This window comes from Numida meleagris, chromosome 1 (genome assembly GCF_002078875.1).
Source record: "Numida meleagris isolate 19003 breed g44 Domestic line chromosome 1, NumMel1.0, whole genome shotgun sequence".
NCBI lineage: Eukaryota > Metazoa > Chordata > Aves > Galliformes > Numididae > Numida > Numida meleagris.
The window spans coordinates 12812725-12840109 of record NC_034409.1 but is presented as its reverse complement, the minus strand read 5'-3'; the positions used below and the strand labels follow the sequence as shown (position 1 = coordinate 12840109).

General features: G+C 40.8%; 1 protein-coding gene and 1 long non-coding RNA gene across 9 annotated transcripts in view; one reads left to right on the top strand and one right to left on the bottom strand.

The window, feature by feature from the left end:
- RELN (reelin) overlaps window positions 1-19653 on the top strand; it is a 272240-nt gene extending 252587 nt beyond the window's left edge. Inside the window, exons 50-65 of one of the 2 annotated variants that reach the window (XM_021384541.1) lie at window positions 714-970; window positions 1724-1878; window positions 2694-2908; window positions 3562-3739; window positions 4464-4639; window positions 5018-5124; window positions 5539-5781; window positions 6256-6431; window positions 7238-7311; window positions 7977-8138; window positions 8481-8638; window positions 9471-9690; window positions 10700-10897; window positions 11289-11387; window positions 16076-16081; window positions 18525-19653. In XM_021384541.1, the coding sequence (XP_021240216.1) occupies window positions 714-970; window positions 1724-1878; window positions 2694-2908; window positions 3562-3739; window positions 4464-4639; window positions 5018-5124; window positions 5539-5781; window positions 6256-6431; window positions 7238-7311; window positions 7977-8138; window positions 8481-8638; window positions 9471-9690; window positions 10700-10897; window positions 11289-11387; window positions 16076-16081; window positions 18525-18621 (2521 nt within the window). In that variant the 3' untranslated portion in view covers window positions 18622-19653. The remainder of the gene's footprint in view (window positions 1-713; window positions 971-1723; window positions 1879-2693; window positions 2909-3561; window positions 3740-4463; window positions 4640-5017; window positions 5125-5538; window positions 5782-6255; window positions 6432-7237; window positions 7312-7976; window positions 8139-8480; window positions 8639-9470; window positions 9691-10699; window positions 10898-11288; window positions 11388-16075; window positions 16082-18524) is intronic. The other variant, XM_021384542.1, reaches the window with a different exon arrangement.
- LOC110392357 overlaps window positions 1-27385 on the bottom strand; it is a 39032-nt gene that overhangs the window by 1732 nt on the left and 9915 nt on the right. Inside the window, exons 1-7 of one of the 7 annotated variants that reach the window (XR_002434324.1) lie at window positions 27225-27377; window positions 21545-21644; window positions 17782-18055; window positions 7069-7150; window positions 4538-4625; window positions 2803-2960; window positions 2361-2488 (exon numbers count right to left, since the gene is read on the bottom strand). This is a non-coding gene — a long non-coding RNA (uncharacterized LOC110392357). The other 6 variants (XR_002434326.1, XR_002434323.1, XR_002434325.1 and 3 more) reach the window with 6 other exon arrangements.

Below are 27385 nucleotides of genomic sequence, written 5' to 3'. Positions count from 1 at the left end.
CAATCGTGCTTCTTACTGACTAGCTCCTTGAACTCATTAGAAAATGGTGTATAGAGGAGAAACTGAATGTCTACCCATCAAGAGGTCTACACTACACTCAAACACTTTTTCCAGACATTTGTGAGTTTTCAAAGCATGCATAGATATAGGTGAACCCTTTCCTCCTTTATTAGTTTAAAATACTCATAGAAGCGGGGCTGGGAAGGACACATGGTTTGACATTTTATTTGAATACACAAACAAATCATTAGCATTTTAATTGGACAATTGATTGAAGTGTGCTTTTGACTACTATTGTAATGGAAATAAGAACATTTTTCTGAATGGCTCCAGGCTGAAAATAGTAATTATTATTCAATGCTTCCCTTCTTAACGTTTTCCTAGGACCTTATGTTCCTAGACCATTGCATTTTGTTCCTTAAAGCATAGTTTAAACAACTCATGCCATAGTCTGGCTGCTGACCCTCTCCACCTTACTGTGAGCCTTTGTGTAGAGGATGACATTGGGAATGATGAAGGTTCTTTATTTTGGTAGTCTCTCGTGGGAGAAGGTAGGCTACATGGCTGCATCACCTAACCTTCTCTGTTTTCCCAGTTTCCACATGCTCTAAGAGACAACAGGAGTGGACCTGATCACTGTACCCAGTACAGAGCATTGAGAAGTGTCCTTCCCCTGTGGGTTTCCTACAACTAATTTCCACACTGTGTTTCAGTTTTGTGAACATCCTCCTTCCCTACGATGCCAAAACTATCGGGACACGCTTCCGCTGGTGGCAGCCTAAACATGACGGTCTGGACCAGAACGACTGGGCTATTGACAATGTGTTGATCTCTGGCTCAGCTGACCAGAGAACTGTGATGCTCGACACCTTCAGCAGTGCTCCTCTGCCACAGCATGAGCGCTCCCCTGCTGATGCAGGGCCCACCGGGAGGATCGCCTTTGATATGTTTATGGAAGACAAAACCACAGGTAAAAGTTTTACGTGGATCTGAATTAAAGCGCAAGGAGTTGGTACAGAGTATTCTAATTCTTGCTGCACCTCTGAATCTTTGTCTCCTGTGACAAATGTCACAGACAATCCTATCACTATGAGCATCTTTGTTTCTTTTTTTTTTAGTGTTATTGTTATTGTTCACAAAATGCAAAACGAAAATATGTAATGTAGGTTTCCTTTTTCTAATGAGTGAATTTACTTAGAAGATGAATTTTTCTTCAAAGAGAGAAAAAAAAGATGAAAAAAAGCCAGGTTATTCTAGGTAGCTTTCTTAACATGTTTGTTTCCTATTTGCTAACTGGCTTAAACATCCCTTAGGGAAGTTAAGTTACATGTTACAAATAAATTTTGTGGAAGTATTTCTGAATATTTACAAGGCTTAGCAACTAACAATGCTAGGTGCTCTTTGTGCAGATGTAGTCAACAAACATTAGAAAGTTCTTCTAGAACATTCAGTGCAACAGAATACAAATTCAGTAAATCTCAGACCCTTACATCTTGAACATTAAAATAATGCCATGATGCTTACATAAGAGAGTAGTAAGAGCAATAAGCGTAGTAAATGTGTACATGGAAAAGATCAGGTATTGACATTCTCAGGAGCAGTATTAAATAATTCTCATGTAGGCTGAAAAATAAAATACCGTTAGTGTTTAACACTACTTCCTGATTGTCATCTTAACTCATGTTGTCCCTGGAAACTACTGGTGTTCTCATTTATTTTCAAGTGAATGAACACTGGTTATTCCATGATGATTGCTCAATTGAGAGGTTTTGTGATTCTCCTGATGGTGTCATGATCTGTGGGAGCCATGATGGCAGAGAGGTTTATGCAGTCACCCATGACCTGACTCCAACAGAAGGCTGGATTATGCAGTTCAAGGTAAAATCTCAGCCTTGTACATAACTATTCTAAAACTCATTTTGCTCCAAATCTAAGTACGTTGTTCAAGAACTAAGATGATGTCTATACCTATTCATGAGCCATTCCCTGCAGGGGAAAGTGTTAATTATCTGCCTTCATTTGTCTCACCTACTACTTGTTGGTCAGCTTTAATACTGCGAGCCATTCTCAGAGGTGACACGCTGTTCTCTTCCAGCATAGAAGTTGTATGGACATCATGTAATAAGGTTATTAAACATGTATAAAGTGCCTATTTTGTTATAGCTGCTTGGTGAAGTGAAAGCAGCTCAAAAATGGCCACACCTCTCCTATGTGGGCATGCATTCACATTAGACCTGCAACTAAACCACCCTTCATACATCCCTTTACCTACAGAGAAGAAATAATCCAGTAATACATTAAAGTTATAAGAGCCTTTTGCACAACTCCCTTACAGAGAAGGTCTACTGGACATAACTGACCTGTGTGGCCTCCTCTGGAATACTCAAATCTTAGACTTTATGGGAGAGGAGAATAACTTTATCAGTTACGAGGTACGGGGGTATGAGGCAGAAGTGACAAAACCTGGATATCCATAAAGATAAACTAGCTGAAAAAAAAAAAAAAAAGAAACTCTGAATATGATGACTGTTCTCAATCTTGCGAATATTGGGATGAGATCTGCAGATGACAGTAGCATACAAGAACTGTTACTTCCATAATTTCAAGCAAAATTCTGCAGCCCATTTTCAGGTTCAAATATTTTATAAACTCTACTCACCACCACAATTAATTCTAATTTACTTTTTTATTAGGTTTCTGTTGGATGTAAAACCTCGGAAAAACTTGCACAAAATCAGGTCCATGTGCAGTACTCCACTGACTTTGGTGTTAGCTGGAGTTATTTGGTACCTCAGTGTTTACCTGCTGATCCAAAATGTTCTGGGAGTGTTTCACAGCCATCTGTCTTCTTTCCCACAAAAGGGTGGAAAAGAGTAACTTACTCACTGCCTGAAAACCTTGTGGGCAAGTAAGTATAAGTTAGCTCCTCATTTTATCTTAGATTCTTGGATTTTCACCTCCTGAAAAACACAATGGGATGCATATACCTATTCATTTTCTTTCAAGGAAAGTGCAGACTAGAAACATTTACATTCATCATGTATCTTGCCTGGTTTTGTTTCCTGTCAAGATTGATCGTGACTCTTGCTCTGAACAAATGGAAAAGTTATCCTTGCTTTTCTGAAGCTTACTTCACTATAGCGTGTTCTACTCTGTTCAAACAGCTGCATTCAATTACAGAGTAAATTTATGGCCCTACTGAGTGGAAAAGTTCCCCTATTGTCTGCAGTAGTCCACATATACACAAACTATTTGAGGTTTTTTTCTGCAAAAATGAAAATCTCTTATATTTTTGAGTAATCTGCAAATAAAGTATAACCAAAAATAAAATTGAAGAAGCCAGAATAGACTTTTCCTGCTTCCACAGTGTCCAGATATCATAGATAGTACATTTGTGAAGGAGAAAACATGGGTATGTCATTTCAACAGAGACCGCCAGATATTATTTTTGGAAGCTTGGAGGATAGTACAGTTATAAGTACATTGAATTTCAACTACCTGCTTTCATTTGAGCAAAGTTGTTTCACACACATCTGTTTTTGTTTGTTTCTGTATATATAGTCCTGTGAGGTTTCGGTTCTACCAGAAATACTCAGATATGCAGTGGGCCATTGATAATTTCTATCTGGGCCCTGGTTGTCTGGAAAATTGTAGAGGACATGGAGACTGCCTGAAAGAGCAATGCATCTGTGATCCTGGATATTCGGGTCCAAACTGCTATCTGACCCAAACGCTGAAGGTAATTTTACTGGACATTCTAAAGAGTAAATTTTGACATGTGTTTGACTGAGAGAAGAGGCTGATCACACTGGAAATTGAACTTTGGTTCCTATCAGTCTGAAGGTACTCAAGTCCATTTTCATCTCTTTTATCACTTTTTTAACAAAACTATTACTGCAGTATCCAAGAACTGTTTTGTTCATTTTCAAATAACACTGCTTGATAAAGCTGTGATAAAATTCACTGTTAATCCTTAGATTATCATTAGATAAAAATCACGATTGCCCATGATTATAATTGATCAAGGCCTGTAGAAGGATTGTCTTTATCATGAAAGAGCTAACTGAAGCAAGGAATACAAGAGGAATCGTGGCATTTCATTGCAGTACAACTTTTGCTGGAGAGAAAATACAGAATAACAGTACCTACATATATACTAGATATGTACTGGAGTGATGTTACATAGTTTTAAATGACCACAGTTAAAAAATAGATCCATTCATTTGCACATACAAGTTCTGGTGTGCTGGATTAGCTCCTTAATATGTTAAAATCTAGCCCTAAAATATTTGTACATATAGCCAATTCAGTTCACTTATGCTCATTCACTCAGGAGAAAAAAAAAATCTTTACAATCTCCATGAATTTTTCAAATATGTTTAGAATTTCAGTTCCAGCTCTGGTCATCAGAAAAGCTTAAGATCATAACTATTTGTCCTTTATGTTAAATACCTTTGTTACAGACTTTCTTAAAAGAGCGCTTTGACAATGAAGAAATTAAACCAGATTTATGGATGTCCTTGGAAGGAGGAAATACCTGTACTGAGTGTGGGATTCTAGCAGAAGACACAACTCTGTATTTTGGAGGTCAAACTGTGAGGCAGGCTGTCACTCAAGATCTGGACCTGAGGGGTGCAAAGTATGTCATCTTATCATGTCGTTTCAATGGAGAGCTCTCTTAAACACTCGCAAAGCAGCAGGCAGTACATTTTGTAGCTCAGGGAATTCTTAAGCAGCTACAAGCTGCTCTTGGCCAGTCGGTCCTCAGTGTGTACTATTGCAGGGGGCTAGTCCTTCCCCTAGGGAGGGCTTTGCATTTGTCCTTGTTGAATTCCATGAGGTTCCAGTGGGAATTATAAGACAATGTTTTTGGAACCCCTTTTTCTACTTGTACATCGGTGTTACATGCATTAAAGTTTTGGCATTTTGAACATTTTCAGCATATATGCTAACAGAAAGCAAATTTCTAGATCTGCAAAGTGCTTTACGAGATGTAAGCCTGTACATTTGCCCTTAGATTTCTACAGTACTGGGCAAGAATTGGGAGTGAAAACAACATGACAACATGCCACAGACCAACTTGCAGAAAGGAGGGAGTGCTGCTAGATTATTCCATTGATGGAGGCAAGTACATCTAAGTTTCATCTAAACCACAGCCTTGTTCAATATCCAAACACCATAAATATCTGAGAAGTCATGAGAGAGATACAAATCAGTAAGACTGTTTTTAATTGAAATGGTATTTTTCTCCTTTTGATGTTCTTCCTCCATCTAAAATTTCCATCTATTGCTCAGGAGAAGTTTTCCATAATCCTCCTGCTTGATGTTATTAATTGGTGGCTTCCAGCCAATTGGTTGTTTTATACAATTACAGGATTACTGTTGTGATGAGTAACAGCCACCAGCTACCCTTAGAAGTTAAGATTTATTAGAAGACCATATCTATTATTTCTGATTTCTTGTTATCTCCCTTTAACCTTTTAGAAGATTCTATCTTACGCTTGTTCTTATTACTAAATCTGCATCTTTTCATTCTAGGAATAACTTGGACTTTGCTTCATGAGATGGATTACCAAAAATACATCTCAGTCAGGCATGACTACATCCTTCTCCCCGAACATGCTCTAACCAACACAACCCGCTTGCGGTGGTGGCAGCCTTTCACCATCAGCAATGGGATTGTGGTTTCAGGCCCTGATCGGGCACAGTGGGCTCTGGATAACATTCTGATTGGTGGAGCAGAGATCAACCCCAGTCAGCTGGTAGATACGTTTGATGATGGTAAGGAAGGCTGTGACAGCTATTCTATTGTCTGCCCTGATTTTATTTGAGAAAAGCCCTGTGCACTTGCAAACACACTTTTTTTCCTTTTTGAGCTCTGCAAATTTTTCATTTTGTAGACAACTACTGTTTATATCCTGTGTAAATATGTATATACATATGAATTCAGGTGTTTGTGTAAATGTCTGGATATACCTGTGAGAAAGGCATTTTTTTTTTAGTCCACCTCATTTCATGTAAATTTTTGAACAGGGAAATTTTATTTGATCATATTTTCTAAAATGCTGTTATTTTAAAATTTAAATTAGCTGTCTGGAGCTGATGTTTTTACTATGTCTGCTAGTAGCTTACTTATTGCACGTCACAACAGCTAGCAGAGATTTAGTGTTTATATCTAGTGATTCTGTGGATTCATTACTAAGCCTTGATATTTACCAAGACAATGCAGTAACTGTATTTAACTCCTATTAATAGAAGGCACCTCTCACGAAGAAAACTGGAGTTTTTACCCTAATGCAGTCAGGACTGCAGGGTTCTGTGGAAATCCTTCGTTCCATCTCTACTGGCCAAATAAGAAGAAGGACAAAACACACAACATCCTGTCCTCCAGGGAGCTCATTATACAACCAGGATACATGATGCAGTTTAAAGTAAGAAATGTTCTCTCTCTACAAAGTAAAGTATGCAATGGAAAAACCATCTAATTTCTCTCCAGAAGTTCTCCTTCTTCCAGCTACAAAGCACAATTGGATGTGCATATCATCTTTTTCCTCTGTTTTGAGGGCAAAAATTAAGATAACCCATCAGCATCGAATTGTTCATATTACCAAGCAAAGGTTTTTTTCTCCAGACTCTCTCCTCCCTTCTCTTCCCCAGTCACAGCAAGGATTTTATTTCTAAACTAAGAATGCAGCTCTAATGCAGGGCTGCCATTTGGTTTTGAAGTACTTAAAATTCAGCTTTTTTTTTTTTTACCTTTTCAGTACTATATATGGAATATTGTAATCTTTCTATTCTAACTTGGTACAAATATGGTTAGCGCTTTCCACATGCAGAGTAATTCTGTCCTTAAATTGGGTTGACTTGATTTCACATCCCCATTTTAATCATTATGATTTAAAAATTTCGTAGGTAATTAATATGAAGTTAGGTATTTCACTTTCTCAAATGCTGAGGCACATCCACATCTCTGTCTCAGAAACAATGTTTAGATAGCTCATTTGAAGTTTGGGAGATCAGTGTTAGGATTCTGTTTGAAAATAACAATGCAGTAAAATTAAGCAGTACCTGAAGTACTGTGTCTTTTGTTATCCATCCACTTTTGATGGATTTTTTCCAAGATCGAAGTTTGCCGTCTCTTTTATGCAACCTGTAAAAAAAAGAGCAACACTTCATCATATATCACATTAAATGTCTGCCTGACTTGTTACAGCTGCCAATTTTATTTGTGCTATAGATCGTGGTTGGCTGTGAGGCATCTTCTTGTGGGGACCTCCACTCTGTGATGCTGGAGTATACTAAGGATGCGAGGTAAATGAGAGCAGAATATATAGACTTAAAAAATAGTGTGCTATTAAAAACTTCAAGAGCTTTTATTTATTAAAGCATTTGCTTTGATGTTCATCTTGTAACAGGATCTGAACAAATTCTGTTTGCAAGCACTGGGATTTCTGTACATAACTCCCATAAATTCTCTGTATAATTTATCCCAGATGTTGACAGAGCTTGCAGTTACAGTCATGAGCATGTTACTGTTAAACATGTGTTCACAGAAAACCATATTCATGGGAAACTGTTGTTTTAGTATGGTACAGGACTGTATATTTAGGACCAAACTGTAATCAAGTGGAAATTACTTAATTCTGATTTGGTCTTTGACAAACAGTAACATTATTTCTGTAATAACACTGTGCTGTAGTATAATCATGCATTATAATTTGTAAAATTGAAGGCATATTCTGTATTTAAATGCTTATGGGTAAATACAGAGCATGGAAAGTCTTCCATGGCTGCACCAGGGTTTCATCCTCTCAGCTCTTGTCTTTCTGTGGCTACAAAACATACAAAAACTATTGCTGACAATCCCTTGGGTTTCTTTAGTAAGATAGGTGGCGTCATGACCTTTAGAGATTCCCTGTTTCCCTTTCGTTATTCTCTCAGTAGTTCTGAAAACATAATTTTTTTGTTTCTTATAGGACAGATTCATGGCAGCTCGTACAGACACACTGTCTTCCTTCCTCATCTAATAGCATTGGCTGCTCCCCATTTCAATTCCACGAAGCTACCATCTATAACTCTGTCAACAGCTCCATGTGGAGAAGAATAACAATCCAGCTGCCTGATCATGTCTCTTCCAGGTAGGCTACCAAAAGGTCAGCTCGCTGTGGGCCTATAAAATGTCAGCTGTCTTGCTGGCACTGTTAGCTTTGGAACAACTGGTGAATTAAAAATGCTTCTTTATTGCTGGATTTAAGTCTAATGTAAAACTAATGTTTTTGAGAAAGCTTTTTTAAATAGAAGCGGCTACCACCAATAATATAGTTGTGATCCATTCAGGCTGAGTCTTTCTAACGTCACAGCCCTCTCATGCCATTTTTTTTTTTTAATTTCATCTTCTGCTGGCAAATTTGAAGTTCACTGTACAGATGTGTTTAACTGTTAGATATCGTAATATCATATTTGGGTTTTGATATTTGCAGTGCAACTCAGTTCAGGTGGATTCAGAAAGGAGAAGAACTAGAGAAGCAAAGCTGGGCGATCGACCACGTGTACATTGGGGAAGCGTGCCCTAAGCTCTGCAGTGGTCGAGGATATTGCACAACTGGAGCTGTTTGCATTTGTGATGAAGGATATCAAGGTTTCTTTTCTTCAATTTCTTTCTTATACAACTGCTGCAGTCTAATATGGCTCAAAGTTAAACAGAAAGATAGAGTGATATATCCTGTCTAAATTCATCACTGGAGTGCTTGAGTAACAGACTCTGAGTTCAGAATTTGACAGAGCTGCAGGTAACAGCTCTTCCCTTCATTTTCTCTTCCTGGATTGAATCAGTAGTCTCTGCTGTCTGGCACTATATTTAAAGCCCATTCAATCTTCATTGAAGCCAGGAGGTGGCTATCAGCTTACCCAGATATGGCTTTCAGCCTTCTATTCCTTCTAAGGGTGCAGTCACTCCCAGGAGAAGTGTACGTGGAACCCAGAGGTTGATGGCACCTGCAGGGGATTCAGCTCTGCACATAATCACGACAGAGTGTTCTGCTCTAAAGCCACAATCCAGATAAACACATGTCTAATGGTACATGAGTGTCCTCATCACATTATAACTGCTTTATGGGAGTAGAGCCAAAGTGTTTAGAGCCTTCCAGGACAGTCTCATAACTTTATGAGGTCAGATTCCTTCCCAATTTTAAAGATATTTCCTCTCAAGCATCAATTTGAGGTTTCTTATGTTGGCACTGATGGAGAACAGAGGAAACTCTATTGCAATTCTTGACGTTATACTGCTGTAAAAAATAACAGATTGGCAACTTTGGTTTCATAAAAATGAATGCTGTGCAGCAATGTGCAACTCAGCCTGTAGTCACCCTGTGTATTGAGCTACAAACTTGAATGTAATTACAATGGATTGTAACTGAATTTTCCCAATTCTTTTCATTTTTTGTTTTATAACTTCTCTGTGTCATTTGTAGGTGATGACTGCTCTGTTTTTAGCCATGATCTACCCAGTTATATTAAAGACAATTTTGAATCTGAAAGAGTCACTGAAATAAACTGGGAAACCATTCAGGGGGGAGTGATAGGGAATGGATGTGGACAGCTGGCACCCTATGCCCACGGAGATTCACTCTATTTTAATGGATGTCAAGTACGACAAGCTGTGACTAAGCCTCTGGATCTCACCCGAGCAAGGTAATACTTTTAGCATAAAATGTTCCTTCAGAAGCTCATGAGAAAGGAAATTCTTTCTATGCATGTGAAGCCATGTGAGGCAGTATTGAAGAGGATGGACTAACTTGGCTTTACCATGCCGTCAGATGTGGCTGGTAGATAAACATTAAGGCTGGCAAAATGCTTTTTGACTTTCATTTGGGAGATAGAATGAGAAGGAAGCGATGTCAAATGAAAAGGTCAGCTGTTTCCATCATGTCCAACAGAGAGCTGCCTTGTAAGCCAGAAGTGACAATGAAGCCATTGGCAAAGACTGGGTACCAGACTGTCTGGACCAGTGCCTGATCTGATAAAACAAATGCCACGTTTGTATTTGCCTCTAATGGCAATCATGAGTGAAGATGCTATCAGTAATTACGGACTCATTTTCCTGTTTCAGTTATATTATATTCAAAATTATATTCACCTGCAAATGAAAATGAGTATCTTTTTCTTCTGTTAAATCTCTTTGGCCATGGAAAAACAAATGTAACCAGCCTGTGCTGACCCTTAAGAGAGTGACAGCTTTCTGGACTGGTTTTGTATTTAACTGTCTGAAGTATAATTAGAAACAGAGCGAATCAGCAAATGGGCCAGATATAAATCACATTCTTTGTTTCTTACTTGAATGCCTAGGTAGAACATTGGAAATCTTTTCGGTACTTTGTTCAACTTCTATTTGCCCCTTTTTAGCTTTTCATACATTCACTTGCATGTTTGTTCTACTTTATATATCTCATTTGCATGCAGGTACATTGTAAAATTGGATCTGTTGCCTTCAAATATATGAAAATATGCTATACACAGCAAATTATTACATTGAAGGAGGAGCTGTGTTTTAGATGTGAGAACAACTTGTTTTACATGTTAAAAGTAATGATTCTTGAGAATCCTGAAATTTTTAATAATTGCAGTAAACCTGGACGTACAATTGTTCGTGTCTGAATACTTTTTGCGTATTGACTATACCTTTTCTCTCTGTGTTTTACAGCAAAATCATGTTTGTTTTGCAAATTGGAAGCATTTCGCAAACAGACAGTTGCAATACCAATCTAAGTGATCCTAACACTGTAGACAAGGCAGTGCTCCTCCAATACAGTGTAAATAATGGAATTACATGGCAAGTAATTGCACAGCATCAGCCAAAGGACTTTATACAAGCCCAAAGAGTGTCTTATAACGTTCCCCTGTGAGTACCCAGTCACATTTCATTACGTCTAAACGCATAAGATACATTTATGGTAGGAAAGATGATTTTTGCATCACTGCAAGAAAGATAAGGTTGGTGAGAGGGTAGGCAAAGAAGGAAGTTTAAGGGGAAGGCTGATTAAGAAAGAACAGGAGAGTGCTTATCAGAATTCTTGGGAAAAAACATAATGCGTGTTTAAAGGATAATATACTTCATTCCTCCTCTGTATGCATTTTTCACCACTGAACATTTTGTGTTAACAGCCTGTTGATGTTTAGGGGTGTACAAATAATGCTTCAGCTTTGCTCTCAGTTGCTGCTGGGGGGAGACAGAGAAGCACAAGCCTTTGGTAGTCTGGAGCTCTCACAGGCTCTTGTGTTTGTGGCAACAGGGAGGCACGAATGAAAGGAGTCTTATTGCGCTGGTGGCAGCCCCGTCACAACGGAACAGGTCATGATCAGTGGGCTTTGGACCACGTAGAAGTCGTCCTGTGAGTATCAGCTTCACCTCATCCCACCCCATCTCAGAAATACCTCCAGCATGGCACAAGTGTTAAGCTCAGTAAGAATAACTTTGGCCCAGGGAAGCCTTTGAGAATCAGTCTTTGCTAATGCCTTGCCCTGACTGCAACCAGCAGCAGTTAAGATGGCAATGAAATACGTGGCACAGCAGGGGTAGGTGTTGTGCCTCATGGAAAAACGCAGGAGGGAAAGCGGGGCTTTATCACCACCAAGTATTGGTGTGTTCCTGTAGTGTAGCAATGACTGTGAAATATGCTTTTCTGGAGCATAAAAAAGGATATTTCTGTTCAATGCTGTGCTGCCACGTAAGGCTGATTTATATCCTTTCAAAGATACGAGAGTCTGCTGTATTGCTCTTTGCGCAGAGTAATGTTGTTGTGCCTCTGAAAAATTTACATTAGCAACTAATGCCTTATTCATTTCCTTTTTTAGTAAGAAGGATACTGTTCAGAAACAGGGTTCACTATATCAGGTTCCTATGGTCCGAGCTATATTCATCCCCTTGTCAAGATTTTACCAAGTAAAGTGTCTTCACCCTCCTGGTTCTCCCACTATTAAGATGGGTTTCGCTCGCAGCTAACCCATTTTCCTGTGTTCTGTCACGAAGAGATGACCTGCTTTTTCTCTAACAATTTAGTTCCAGTAGAAGTGAAAATGCTCGTGGCTTCACGGGCGGGAACTCATCGCTGACAGTGGTTGGCAGAGAGAGGCGTGCCTGCTCCATAGATAGGTTCAAACGTTCCTTTTATTGAATAATTTACAAACCAACAATGAGACTTTAGGCTTGAATAACATCCAGAATGTGTAATTATAAGGTTTTTGTCTTTAAATCTGAATTAGCAGAGACACTGCAAGTAATATTTTGTAACAGTAGAAAAATTGATTATCTGATTGCTAGTTAGCCCTGTACTTCTTTCCACCAAGCAGCACCAGCTTGCATGGCAATCATATCAACCCCAAGCCAAACCAATCCCAACACTGAGTAACTGTACATGCTCTGCTGCTTTTACACCCTGCTGGGCTCTGCTTCCATAACATTAAGCTTAAAGCTTGAAGGAACAGAGGGATGGATGTGATTCCTGCCTCGGTTAATCAGTGGCTGTAGGATACTGCACCATTAGAGACAGGAGAGAGCATAAACCTGCAGGAGGTTCACAGTGCTCAAAAAACCAGATAAGGGAACTGCTGGTTTTGAAATATTTCCACTTCTTTCTGCCTTGCAATTAAAATAAAATAAAAATGGAAAAAGCATGTGGGGAAAAAATAGAGTCTAATGTTACCTATTAATCCGAGGAGCATAAGTAGGAATAGGATAGATTTATAAAAAGGAATTCTTAGGCTGAATTCTGAAGAGCTTCTTTGACAATGAAATTGCCAGGTTATAAACTAAACAGACAAATTGAGTTGTGACAATTCAATCATAAGGCATATTTTATGCTAGAATGGAAAAACAATAGAAATGCTATAGCAAGCAATCACACCTTGCCTAGGAAAGGAACCAGGTGGACAGGTAGTGCCTCCTCCCTTCTCTTCTCTTTTTCTTCTGTCTGTTAGCACTAGCTCTAGGTGATCCTGCACACACCAGGGCTACCAGCTGTGTTAAGACATGTCATGAATCCCAGGGATAGGACTTAGCTTTAATTCTTAATATTGCTTCACTTTCCAATGACCAGTGTGGGCCTTAATCTCTGAATTTCCTGGGATTTTCAGTGGTTGAAAGAAAAAAAAGAAAAAAAGATGGGCAGGGAAGAATCATCATCTTAGAAAAGCTCAGAGGCAGCCTGAACTTCCGGGCAGCTGATGCTTTGCCACTGCCAGTCTCTCTGCCTCTCCCCATTGGTAGTAGAAGGGCCTGAAGGTACCTAAAATACAAAGTAAGATGCTGTGAGTAGAACCAACATGTCAGCAGTTTTGTTCTTTCTGGACACATTTGTCTTCCTTGCCTGTTCTCTTTTCCTTTTCCCACTCAAATCCCCATTCTGTTTAAACTGGAAAAGAGAAAAAAAAAAAAAGGTTTAGAAAGGAAGGTGCTGGATATGGGAGTCTTTATCACCCCAGGCACAGAAACCCCACCAGCCCTGGGGCAAGCAGGCTGACTCACTGAGGCAGCTCTCCAACTGGAGAGGAGGCAGTGGGTGCTCTTCTTCACCCGCACAGAAAAACAGCAGAGAGGCATGGCCTGGACTAAAATCATTCAGCAGAGTGATGCAGTTATGTAATTTTCCATCAATTTTATTGGGAATCAGTAAGTTTCTGCCAGGCTTATTTTTCTTAAAACTGAGATACCTTAAGAAACCTCTGCAGTTCTCAAATTGAAAGTTACCTCTGCTGGCACTCTGACCTTGGCTCAGAAAGGCAAGAACACCCCCGGCTCTGGGAGGTGTTGGTGGTCTGTTTCTTACGCAGCCTGCTCTCTGTCCTCTTATAAACTTGCCACACCTCCACCCACCTGAGGGACTCCAGCTAATGAACACAGACATACGCCCCTCCAGCCACCATCCAAATTATCCTCTTTGGCCCCATGTAAGGTCTACTCACATATGTAATGGGTTTTCATGCTTGTTTGTGCCCTACGATCCCATGTCGCCACAGCAGACATCTGTGTGGTGTCATAGCAAGAAGCTGACCTGTAATAGGAGGTGTGGTTTTGGCCTGGTTTTCCATACAACTCATCTTGTCAGCCCAGAGAGTAGTGGAGGAATCACAGACATTTTCCCATATTCCCTAGGTGTTACCTGTTTGGCTTGGCTGCCTGCAGACCCAGTGGTGTACAGAGCTCTGCCAGCTTTCTCTTAGCCCAAGGGCAAGTTAGCTGTGCTCTCCTTGGGTAGGCTATGGGCTGGAGTAGGGTAAGCAAGTAAGGAAAGCAGCTGCCTGCACGTAGAGCAGGTCTGTAGGGTTGTGGTACTGCCCAGGATTTTCATGATTTTATTCCCCAGTCAATGTGAGGAACGTCTCTGCTCCTCCTTACAGTCCTCCCCAGAGATTGTCCACCCAGGGACAAATATGTGATAGCTGTTTACTTGGCTCAACTCTTAGCTATCCAGAGATTTGAAATTAATTCTGTCATGAGCCCAGCTGCCACACCATAGCACAGATGCAGCCCACAGCTGATACATAGCTGGGGTCACAATGCTGTTCAGATTAATTGACTTCTGAATCCAGGGACATCCTTCTCTTTTCAGCAAACATGTTTTCAGGAAGCAATTTATTTGCTTCCTTTTTGTTGGGGAAAAATTAGCCTGCAGATTACTTGTGCATGCAAAACAGATAGCGATGATAAGAAAGGCTGAATGAGTGCTTTTGTACGTTCCTTAGAATCACCCCACTTTTTAACAAATTGTTTGAATCACTCATTAGAAAGCAGAATTATTAATGCTGTACTGCAGCTGCAAATGGTGCTCACATGGAGCACCTCTTTCCAATACAGTATCTTCTTTGAATGTGGGTCTTGCCAACTAACCATTGGCCAACTTATTTTAATAACAGTCGATATCTGTCATGCGATGGAAGAAGATATTAGTTAGCAAGAGGTCCAGTCCCTTTAAAGCTAATGCTGATAATTCCCTCTTAGTGCCACATTTTCTTCTCTTCAGCTGTAAAGAAAGCTTTGGGCACAACCCTCACGTGTTCCATGACTGTGGCTCTTCTTAGGATAAAAAATGTATTTTACTCCAGACTTAAGAGTGTTTTCTTGTGTCCCTGTATTTCTGCCCTAAGAACAGCCCATTTCCAACTCTGCATTTCATCTGCACATTGTTGCTCTCTTGAAGGAGAGCTCACAGCCTGTCTGCTGCACAGATACCACGCACTTATTTGCATGTGCACTTGAACTGCCATTTCTTTGTGTATAGGGAAGGTCTTTATTGACTTCTTCAAATCTGAATTCTGATAAAAGATATTGAGAATAAAAGTAGAATGATAAACTGAATACTGATGGTCTAGTGTTGCTTTCTTTGCACCCCAGTACTCATGATGTAATCCATGGGAGTTGGAGGTGTGCAATGAATGCAAGTAATATTACCCCACGTACTTTATTATAGTTAATTGTTGGGAAATGGAACAAATCCCTCCATGGTCATCACTCCATGCTCTTCATTGTCCAGATAGTCTCACACTTTTGGCACAAATGATTTAGTGAGGAACTCAGGTTGTATTTGGTGCAAGAAATGCTTATCCTTATTTTGCAACATTAAAATACAAATTATATATCCCAGCTCTAGCAAAGAGTGTTTATGTGGAAAAGCATTTTCATCTGCTTTATTTTTTAATAAAAAGCAATTATTTGAAAAATGCATTTAAATTAAAGTATAAACAGAGCTATAACAGAGAACAGAAATACTAAAACATTAGGTAATTATCTGAATATTCACAACATTTATGCCAAATTTAATCTGATGCAGTCTGTGCTTTTATGACATTTTTATTATGTTTCTAAAAAGTGCATGCTGAATTTATAGAAAATAAAAATATAAACATTGGTTTGAAATATCAGAAAATAATTTGTTCAATTTTTATTTTCAAAAGAGATGAAAAATCCTATATTGCCTCTAAACCTCATCAGGGTTTTATGACTAATCACAGTGCTGCATGCATTGAAAGGCATTTTCTAACTTGTGTTGTATTTCATTGTTTGCTGTCATTGGTTTTACACTAGAATAAGGTAAGTACTTTCCCTGAATCAATATGAAATATAACTTGCTGCTACAGCTACAGTACTTTCACAAAGTTTTGTCAGTGACGGGTCCATGGAAAATCCTTTGTGCTGAGATGTGCCACACAGCTCTCTAGGGCCCTGATGCTGCAGCTCCGCCCCAGGGGGTATCAGGGAAAGCTAAGCTTAGTCAAAGGTGTTCAGCATCTCACAGCTGTACAATGGCAGTTTCACTGGGGCTGCAGCACAATAAGATCTGCAAATGGAGAACACCCACCCCACTGCATGGGCTCAGCTCCAAGGGGGAACTCCTGTGTTTTTCTGTAATTAATGACTACAGAGCTGAAGCCTTGGCCAGGTATCACACAACAAGTTTGAACCATGCTGGTACAAGCAAAAGAAATCAGCATTTAGTTCTTGGGAGTTGAGATTTCTATTGTTTTTCACACATTGCACTACTTTGGTGTTCCATGCAAGACAAGCAATATATGTTTTCTTTGTTTGTAACCTCTTGATCATCTCATAAAATCACAAAAACAGACTGAATATACATTTTAAAAAAATCGCATTTGAATTTTAGGTAACCCTTTCTTTATTCCTTTTCTCATATACTTCTTTTCCTCTCTTTTTTGTTGTTTTTGTGTTTGTTCATAGTTTTAAACGTCTTCATCACAACACGTGTGCCAGTTACAAAATGGTTAGGCACTGGAAGTGAAATATAGGCCAGGCATACCTAGAAGTGTCCAAAATCGTGAAAACCTCTGCTGAGCTGCAGCTGAATGTGAGCAGAGAAAGGCATCAGGGCAGCACGTGGGGCCAGGACCAAGGACAGCAACTCACTGTGTCCTGGTTGCCTGTGTCTTTTTTGACTAAGCTGAGGATCTCACAGCCAAGCTCAGTCCTGAATTTATCTAGTTCGGAAAACGGCAAATGTTTCAGCCAGACACGTTGCCAGGCTCCATTCTGTCCCACGTGCCTGGAGCAAGGCCAGTTGGGGTTGGTGTGGGGCACTGAGCGCACTGAGGGTGATGCTGCACAGAGTATGTGTTCAGCATAAAGGCTGGCCTTTAATACTTCTTTGCACTTAAGCTACCAAGAGGCATTAAAACCATACAAACTGAGCACTGTCGCTCTCTCACACAAAACTTTTAAATTAGCACAGGACTTTTCAATTGAAAAAGTCATGTGAAATTCGAGGACAAGTCAAACTCAAATGCTCTGGAGCACTAACTTAAACAAAAGTGCAGAAAGTTGTGTTGGATGCATCCATTGTCATCAGGAGCTAGGTTTTGTTTCATTCTTGTATATACATTCCAGTGGCAAAAAAAAAGTTGTTGTTCCATTTTTCTGTAAAATTGGGTGAAGAAATTTTTAAACTAGTTGGGAAGCAGCTTGCAATTTATTGGTGGTTTATGTTCTAGATTTTGACATAACTGCTTTTATTTAATTTTATCAATGAGATTCTAGATTAGCTGTTGAAAAGGGCATAACTTTGTTACATGTATTTTTGTAAATGAAGTTATCATAGTACAAAGCATAAGCTATCTTTGCCTCAGGAGGATCATACCTGTTTTGCAAAGCATGCAATTATTTCTTTTTCCTGAGGGCCATATTCACTAAAAATAAGCTTATGCACTTGAAAGTATAACCAATTCCAGCATGTGTATTTACTTTTAACTGACTGGGAAAACTTGTAAATGACAACCTACCTGAAGGCAGGATCCAGCCCTTCGGCATTAGATAGGTTTCAGGTAACGAAGTCCCAGTGTTGTGTGCTGCTGCCCTCTCATGGCTCTTTCTTCCCTCAGTACAAGCAGAAACCCAAATAAGATGAGATGGGTCTTCTCTCCACACATGTGAACAAGCGTCTTCCCTCTGATCAGGATGCAGTCACCCGCCTGGTCTCTTCCCATGTAATGATGCTGACTTCTCAGATCTTTCTTTAACTTGAGATGAGGAGTATAGGGGAGGGAAATATTGAATCTGCATAAAAACATTATACTTCATTTCCTCTATAGTAAAGGTGGAAGATAATGAAGTAAAGCTTTTTCTCTGTTCTCAAGATACATCAGTTGATGTTCTGAGTCAGAAGGTGACTTGAGTATAAGACTGCAATGGAGAAACACCCTATATTGAGAGGGCCTGAAGTGCATATAGCTTTAGTGAATATGGCCCCAGACATCACAAGCTTTAATTAGCTGACAGTTCTTAACTTTTCCCTAAGATAATGAACAGGAAATAAAAAGCAAAGTGGGACAGATTCTCGGTTGCCTTGTACCTTGTTGTACCAAGGGCGTGCTTTACACCACTTTACACAGGCTTTGAAGGTTATGGAAGAAACAAGAAGAATCTGTCCCACTAGCTCATTGCTCCAGAAGAAATTTAAGTACCTATAACAAACTGACATTTTTCTCTTCCTCCCCTCACCCTCCTTACCCTTTGATTTTAACAGCACTCGCAAACAAAATTACATGATGAATTTTTCACGGCAACATGGGCTCAGGCATTTCTACAACAGAAGACGAAGGTCACTTAGACGATATCCATGAAGAAATGAGAAATTTATTTTTTCCTCCCAACATGTGATGTGTTGCTTTCCATTCTTTAAACCTAGCACTGCATCTGGTTTCAGGACTTTTCTGCAACTGGCTTGATGAATAACTGAAAGCCTTTCTCAAGACAGAGTGTACACCACTTTTTCGCACTGTGAACTAATGAGAAGTGACTTATTTTCTCATAGGTAAATGTTTTAATGTTGACGTGTCTGTGAAAATTGTGATCTGTTGTAATATCAGTTACAGTGGCAGTATTGGAAGTAAGCAACTAATTCTGTTTAACAGGAAAAAAAGTTTAAGCACAAAGACTTTTCAGATTTTATGTTTAAAAAACGTACATACTAAGTACAGAATTTAACATTTTTTGTCACATAGATATTTAAGTGCACTGTATTTCAGCTCTGTGTCATTTTATATGATTAAGTTATCATTGTTTGTCCTCTTTGTATTCTACAACATGACACATTGGCACTGTATTTACTTGTTTTGTTGTTGTAATATTTTTGCTGCTGACTTTTGGGCTATTTACCTTCTGACAAAATGTATTAAAAAATCAAAGTACCTAATGAAGAAGATAATTGCAAAAGTAGTTGTAAAGACATTGATATCTTTCAGTCTTATTCTTTTATATGTCTGTTGGTTAGCATTGTTTTGTGGATAAAAAAAAGAATGCTTGACATGAAACTTTTTTCTACTAAGCAGTTGTGGATGAAGCCCCAAACAGAAGTTCCCATTTCCTTGTCTAAATGTGGTCAGTTCTCTGCAACTGATTTACTTACAGTAACTGCCATTTGGTGTCCGTAGTAATGAAGTGATTTGTAAACAGTGAACGTTTTGTTGTGTTCTCTTAGGTGTTTGTTTCTCTTGCGGGTCATGTTTGTATCTTCTGATAAAGTTGTATTTACACCAGCAACGTTATAATGCCCCTATAGCCCTAAACTGTCTATTATCATAAATAAAATGCTTCACTTTATGGTGAACCAAGCTAAAGATCCATGCTTCAATAAAAATAATGTCAACAAATGACTCTGATGTTAGACTTCTCAAGCCATGTAGGCTTTCCAAGAAATCATAAGCCAAATTCTTCTGCTAAATATCTAGACTGTAATGCAAACACTGATGGTATTTTTTTATATGTATATACTTAGTACATCACATCTCTTTGAAAACAGCAGTATCTGCAAAGGCAAACAGAGAGATCTTCCCAGGCTTGTTGGAGCTTGTCCCAGTGCAAGGAATGAAATGGGACCATGGACCAATAGACGCACTCACTTTTCTTTACCTGCAAACCCAACACAGAGGTGTCATGCACCTATGGCATCAGTTTATACCTCACAGCTTTGTCCAAGCATAATACCTCTCAGGATGGCAATAAGTCACAAATCAAAATCTGAGGACAAATACCAGTGAAAATTGGTTTTTCCAAGTTCTGACTACCACAAAGCACAAAAGGAGCCTGGCTCAAAAGTGATAAAAGTTGCTAATTCTTCACGCAGTATTAGAGATTAGATACATGGCAGGCCTTGCTAAATTGTGTTGCGCTTGTGAAATGTTTTCCTCGATGCAAGAGGAGACTAACAAGTACTTGGAAGAGAAATCCATGCAGGTTACTAAGTAAACCACAACACATTCAGGAAATCCATTGAATGAATAATGGCAGTGGATGGTATGGAATGGGCAAATATCAAAGCAAAGTATCATACACATGCTATACCCTTACATCTTCTCGCACATCTGCTTCTGGCTGTTGGTTTTGACACTGTACTGATTTGAACCAGTACAGCATTTGTTATAAATCCATGCCAAGATACATAAAATGTGTTTAATTTTTAAGAGCTTTTTGGTCAAAAGATCCTGAGAAGTACAGAAAAACAAACAAACAAACAAAAAAACCAAAAACCGGGTCATTCAGTGACCAGCAAGTTAAAACCTTGGCTTGGTCAAAATTATGCAACCCGCCTTTGGCAAAACAGGAAACTTGCTGCAAGAGCCCAGCTCATGTGTGTTCTTTCAGGACTTGAAACAAGATAAAGGATCTATTCAGGGAAAGAACAGGAAGAAATAAGTGATTTTATTAAAGAACATAGTATCTTAATGTTTGTGCAAGAAATTTTAAAATATTGTAATAGAAAGTTTCACCCATTAAACAAACAAAAATGCAAGATATTAACACTCATGTTTTTTAAGATAATCTTATTTGTCCTAATATGCCAATACATGAGTAATATTTCAAACTAAATTCATGTGCAGCTGCTATGCTGCTAGGGTAGGGAATTCATTTGTTTTACAGACAGCTAGATAGATACAATGAGGCAAACGGTCTGAGTTCACTTTCCAGAGAGGAGGCCAGCATAGCCAGAGAAACTGCTTTTCACAATTGTATTTATTTCTCATGAATAGTGTTTGCAATCATGACTACAGAGGAATCCCTCAAGGCATTTCACTAGAGCTGACTATGAACTATAGGCATGCTTATCTCAAGAAAATCATCCCCATTGGTAGATTTCCAAGTGATTTTGTTGTTTTTCCTTTCCAGACTCCATGAAGTTCATCCTTAATATTCTTCCAGTCCTACAGCACACAAAGCAGCATGCGTGTTGTACTCAGTATATGCACTATTTTATTTTTCCTCCCGTATGACTGAACGTAATGAATCATCTGATGCTAAATAGCTTGCGAAATAGCAAGGGTGACACATCACATAATCAATGGCAATAAACCAGTGACAGTGCTATAAAATGTACTGACAAGCTTATCTACTGATATAAAACTTCGCCATGAGTAACTATGAACAGATACCTTTAGTATGCTTTATGGTCTTTCTCATTTCCCCTATCAGCTCATGAACCCATACTCCAGTAGAATACGGAAAACATAAGAGAAATGAAATAAAAATATAGAAAAATGATGTTCTTACCTGCCGGTGTTTCTGGAACAATGGAAAACCGAAGTCACCGTAATTTTGCCTCTAAATAGTCTTCTCTTGAGCTCGCTTCATTCAAAGCTGGTGACATTACCTCAACCAAAAGAAAAGAGAGGAGCATAAGCTTTTTGAAGGACTGAGTCAGGCTTTGCGTGAACAGAACAATTCAGAGAAATGGTTAGAAATGAGATAACAGACCAAATACAATAAAGGACAATACGTTGTCGAAGAGGAAATGAGGTACCTGCGCACAAGCTGAGTATTTCCTGGCTAGGCAGCAAAACCAGAGGAAGAGAATCAACAGTATACAGTATATCAAAAAATGTCATTTTGCAGTGTATCAGTAGAAGCATTTGTGGTAAAACACAGAAAACACACATGCAGCTGTCAGTGCTGGAAAAGTAGACAGCAGTTATCAGCTGCTGAGCCCTTCACTTAAATATAGATGTAAACAAACTGAAGAGATTTCAGAGTACAGCGGTAAAAACAAGACCCTTAGGACTGCAACCTTCCAAGTAGAGATTTTGTTTAGTCTAGAAAAGAAAACACTTGGGAAGAAACACAGGAGCAGTTATAAACATCGTTCTATGTTTCATTTGTTTGCTAAGCCTTCAGAGCAAATGCCACTGGGTGGACTTGCTGCCCCAGCACCATCTCATTATTTATCCATCAGTGGGCAAGCAGGATTTGCTTGAGGGACTGCTGCAGGATACTCAGCAGCAGTCACACTGCCAGCCACCAGCAGCCATGCAAAGGGTCGCAAACTGCAACGTGTGGCAGACAAACCCCATTTAGCTCAGCTCTGGAACTGCAAGGCTTAACCAGGTGTGAGCTCAACAAGGGCTTGCATCAAGACAAGCATGACCAGCAGGTTGAGGGAGGTGATTCAGCCCCTCTACTCTGCTCTCGTGAGACCCCAGCTGGAGTACTGCATCCGGTTCTGGACCCCCAGCACAAGAAGGACATGGAGTTGTTGGAGCAGGTTTAGAGGAGAGCCACAAAGATGATAAGAGGGCTAGAGCACCTCCCCTATGGGGACAGTCTGAGAGAGTTGGGGCTGTTCAGCTCGGAGAAGGGTCAGGGGGGACCTTAAAGCAGCCTTCCAGTACCTGAAGGGGGCCTACAGGAAAGCTGAAGAGAGACTAGTTACAAGGGCATGTAGCAACAGGATAAGGGGCAATGGTTTTAAACTGGAAGACAGATTTAGACGAGATATCAGGAAGAAATTCTTTACTGTGAGGGTGGTGAGACACTGGAACAGGTTGCCCAGTGAGGTTGTGAATGCCCCCTCCCTGGAAGGGCTCAAGGCCAGGCTGGATGGGGCTGGATGGGGCTTTGAGCAACCTGGTCTAGTGGGAGGTGTCCCTGCCTCCAGCAGGGGGTTGGAACTAGACGATCTTAAAGGTCCCTTCCAACCCAAACCATTCTGTGATTCTATAAAGGAGTGACCTCAAACCTGGGCTGCTGAGGGAGCCTCAAGGCCAAGTTAAACCAGTAAGGGACTGATCTGGCAGCTGGCCCAAGGACATAGGCATGGCTCATTGTCATGGAGCGTGATGGGGAGTGTTTGAGCCGGTACCCAACAAGCAAGTGCCCAGTAAAAACAGCATTCCAGGATTGGAGGAGTGCTATACAGGACAGCATGGGTAACTGCTGGATTAATAGTCTGAATGTGTATTTATTCTGAAAAAAAAAAAAACAAGTTGGTAAAGCTTCTTTAATAGAAAGGAAAAAAAAAAAGAGGGAGTAGGGGTTTTGTGCTTTGTACCGCTCAGGGGAGATCTGTAAAAGAGTTTGTGGCAAATAAATTCTTGCAGAAGGGCATGGCTGCTTCTCTGATTGCTTCTGGGCCAAAGGCAGTGCTCTGGGAGGCACTGGGAAGAGTGATGGATTTAGTGGGTGCTTCTCTGTTAGGCTGCTGCTGACAGCACGAGCTGGCTGGTAGCCCCAGGTCCTTCCTACACACTGACAGCTTTATACTGACACATTGCTCCAACTGCTTTAGAAACAGCACATGCAAAGCCACTCATCGAGTTTGTACCCATCATTCCATGTAATCTAGCAGGCACCCAGCTTTAAAAATCCAGTCCTTCTCAAAGGACATTTTAAAGCATTCGCACTTACACACTTTGAAGGAAGTTTCAGTGGTGAAAAGGGAAATGTCCTCATGTTCGAGCCTCTGCTAGGATAACTGCTATTACGCACAGTGATAAAGCCTGACATGACTAATGTATCTGTACAGGACACAGGTAGTCACTAATTAACAGGAGCATTTGGAGAACTAAGCCAACTGCCACTGAAATCAGGAAAATCCCTGTCAATCTTAACATGTTTTGCTTCAGTCTGTGAATATCCATCTCCACTTTATTAGTTTGACCTGTCCTAGGATGTTCATGAGGCTCCACAACCAAATGCACGTGTGTGTCTTGTTCTGCCTTATGAAGTTGAACCAAGAGAAGACTCCTGGGAGACTTCTCTAGTAAGGGAGAGGCTGGGTGAGACTCACTCCTTCTGAGGCAGTTTGCCATCTATGCTGCATGGAAAGCCCACCCCAATGAGAAGTGCCAGAAGTCTCCACACTCACCCATTCAGCTCCAGGGGCTATACTCCCTATCACTGGTTGCTTGAGGAAGAAGGAAGCAGAGAATGGCATGGCCCCATGCCTGAAGCTCCAGGCACTGAACGCTGAGTCTGGCCTTCAGCAGCACCTTGCAGCTCCCCGTGTGCGCCCACTGCTCCGCAGGCCCTTGCACTGGGGGCCTGTCACCACCCAGCACAGGCAGTGTGTGCCATAAGCTGGCTGCCCTCAACACTCCTCCACAGGAATGTTTCAGTCTCTCTAATTGCCCATGCTGTTTATTCTGTACTGACTTCCCCTCCCATCTTCTGTTATGACCAAACATCCACTTTTCATCTTGATTCCCCTGCATTCAGCACTTCAGCATTGAAGCTTCTTTAACCAGTTTACCAGACAATGCTGGAAAGAAGCAACAAAAAGAACTATTAGCATTCCCTTGGGTCATGCTGAAATGCACACAAGAAATTAAACCCAGCTTTAGTTCATGTATTTAATGCAGCTATTGACACGATGAGTTTAATATAAACCTCATTGCGGATTACTGTAAGGTTTAAAATGATTTATACTCGTGTGGATTTTCTAGCAGGATTTTTTTACACTGCTATTTCCCTGTTTAAGGTTTCTACTTTCCCTCTTCTTTGTGCAATATTTATTCCTTACTAACTCCGGTTCTACAGCTCTATCTGTAGTGTGTTACTGCAATGCGTGCTTTATTGGTAATAAAGCAATTCAGAACTTCAGTACATCAAAGGTGGCACCACACCTCCCTAAGCCCATCGCACCTCTGCTCTTACACAACCTACAGATGCCCCAGTACAAAATAGATAAACTTTCGGGTAAGTAAAACTGATCAGAAAGATGTCTTTCCCAAATTACTAGAACTCAGCTCTGTATCCCCAGCATCCAGCACCACACTAAATGAAGTCTGTTGGATGTGGTGCATTTCTATTACTTCTATTACTTTTTTCCCTCAAAATGCCTTTTTCTTACATTCGCTTGGGGAGAAGACTGCTTATAACAAACTTAAAGCTACTTAAAAAGCAGCTTTTGAAATGTTCAGAAATTTTGCAGTTTGACAAAACTGAAAGTACTGTACTTCAGTTTGAATTAAATTAATTTAAAATTTTAAGCTACAAAAACAACAACAACAAACCTCTAACAAGGCTAAAGTGACAAGGAATCGTTTTAGGGTTTTCAGAATAATACATTCCAGTGAATACTTGTTTCTACATTTTTTGTCATAGTGCCAGTGTGTAAGAACTTTCAAACTTCTATCTTCCATTTCAAGCTAGAAAAACAAATTTCAAAGAATCGGAGAGGAGTGAAAACATTTTCTCCTGTGTAACAGAGAGATGTACAGTTGTGTTGTAATACATTTATAAATCAAGGACTAAAGGCTGAGATCTGTGTGGACATCTCACTACTATTCCTATTTATTCACAAGGCAATCACAGAATCATAGAACCATAGAATCATAGAATGGTTTGGGTTGGAAGGGACCTTTAAGAGTCCCTTCCCTTTAAGTTCCAGCTCTCCTGCTATAGGCAGGGACACCTCCCTCTAGACCAGGTTGCTCAAAGCCCCATCCAGCCTGGCCTTGAGCCCTTCCAGGGAGGGGGCATTCACAACCTCACTGGGCAACCTGTTCCAGTGTCTCACCACCCTCACAGTAAAGAATTTCTTCCTAAAATCAAGTCTAAATATGCCCCCTTCCAGTTTAAAGCCACTTGCCTTCATCCTGTTGCTACGTGCCCTTGTAACTAGTCTCTCTTCAGCTTTCCTGTAGGCCTCCTTCAGGTACTAGAATACCTGCATATCCTCTAAAAACTGAAATGAACAGAAAGTCACATCCAGTCACCCAGACTAATGTGAGGCCTGGCCAGCTGAAGCCTGGCTGGAGAGGTGCACTCCTCAGACAGGGGCAGCAAAAATCAGCACCTTAAAAATGAAAAAAAGAAGCATGCCTGTGAGTCTGTTGAGGTGTTCAACCAACATAAAACTCTTCAGACATTTTTGCTGTTGCATTGATTTGCATTATTGGTACAGGTCCATGCCTGATGCCTAATGTATGTAGTACACTTCTTAAAGGACAGAACCCCATGCATGGCTCCGGGCTTGGGGCAGAGCGGCTGGCAAGCTGCATGGAGGAAAAGGATCTGGGGGTGTTAGTTGACAGCTGGCTGAACACGAGCCAGCAGTGTGCCCAGGTGGCCAAAAAGGCCAACAGCATCCTGGCTTGTATCAGAAACAGTGTGGTCAGCAGGGTCGGGGAGGTGATTGCTCCTCTGTACTCAGCACTGGTGAGGTCCGCAGCTTGAATGCTGTGTTCAGTTTTGGGTCCCTCACTACAAGAAAGATATCAAGGCCCTGGAGCGTGTCCTGAGAAGGGCAACAGAGCTGGGTCTGGAGCACAGGTCTGATGGGAAGCAGCTGAGGGAAGGGACTGTTCAGTCTGGAGGAGATTCTGGGGAGACCTTATCGCTCTCTACAGCTGCCTGAAAGGAGACTGTGGTGGTGGTGGGGGGGGGGGGCTCAAGTTGCACTAGGGGAGGTTCAGGTTGGAAATTAGGAACAATTTCTTTTCGGGAGTGGTGAGGCACTGGCACAGGCTGCCCAGGGAGGTGGGGGAGTCACTGTCCATGGAGGTGTTCAGGAAATGTGGAGATGTGGCACTGAGGGACATGGTCAGTGGGCACAGTGAGCACGGGCTGATGGCTGGACTAGGTGGTCTTAGAGGCCTTTTCCAACCTCAATGATTGTACGATTCTAACACTGCTGACTGCTTTTTCAAGACAATCCTGGAAAACAAAAATAAATCCTGATGTAAACCCCAGGGCTCCCACAGCAGGATGCCAGCACCCGGGCCCTGCTGTCCCCACATGTCGGCCCGGCCGTGGGTGCTGCCCTGCACCTGTGGTGAGGGCTCAGCACACCATTTACTGCTGCTGGCAGAGTGGGGATCGAGAAGCTGAGGCAGGTTATAAAAAAATAAAAATAAAATAAAATAAAACAAAACAGGAACGGCAGCAGAGCAGTGAACGATTGGCGCTGACGTCCCCACAGCTCCTGGTGATTCCCCCAATGACAGCCACCTACCACAGCCCGTCCCGCTCCCCCCTGAGGCCGTCGGCCGCCGCCGGGCACCGCTGAGGCGCCGGAGGCCGCGGGCACCGCCCATCCCGCGGCATGCCGGGACGTGTAGGCCGCAGCCAGTGCGCGCCCGGCGCGGGTCCGTGGGGTGTGGACTACGACTCCCA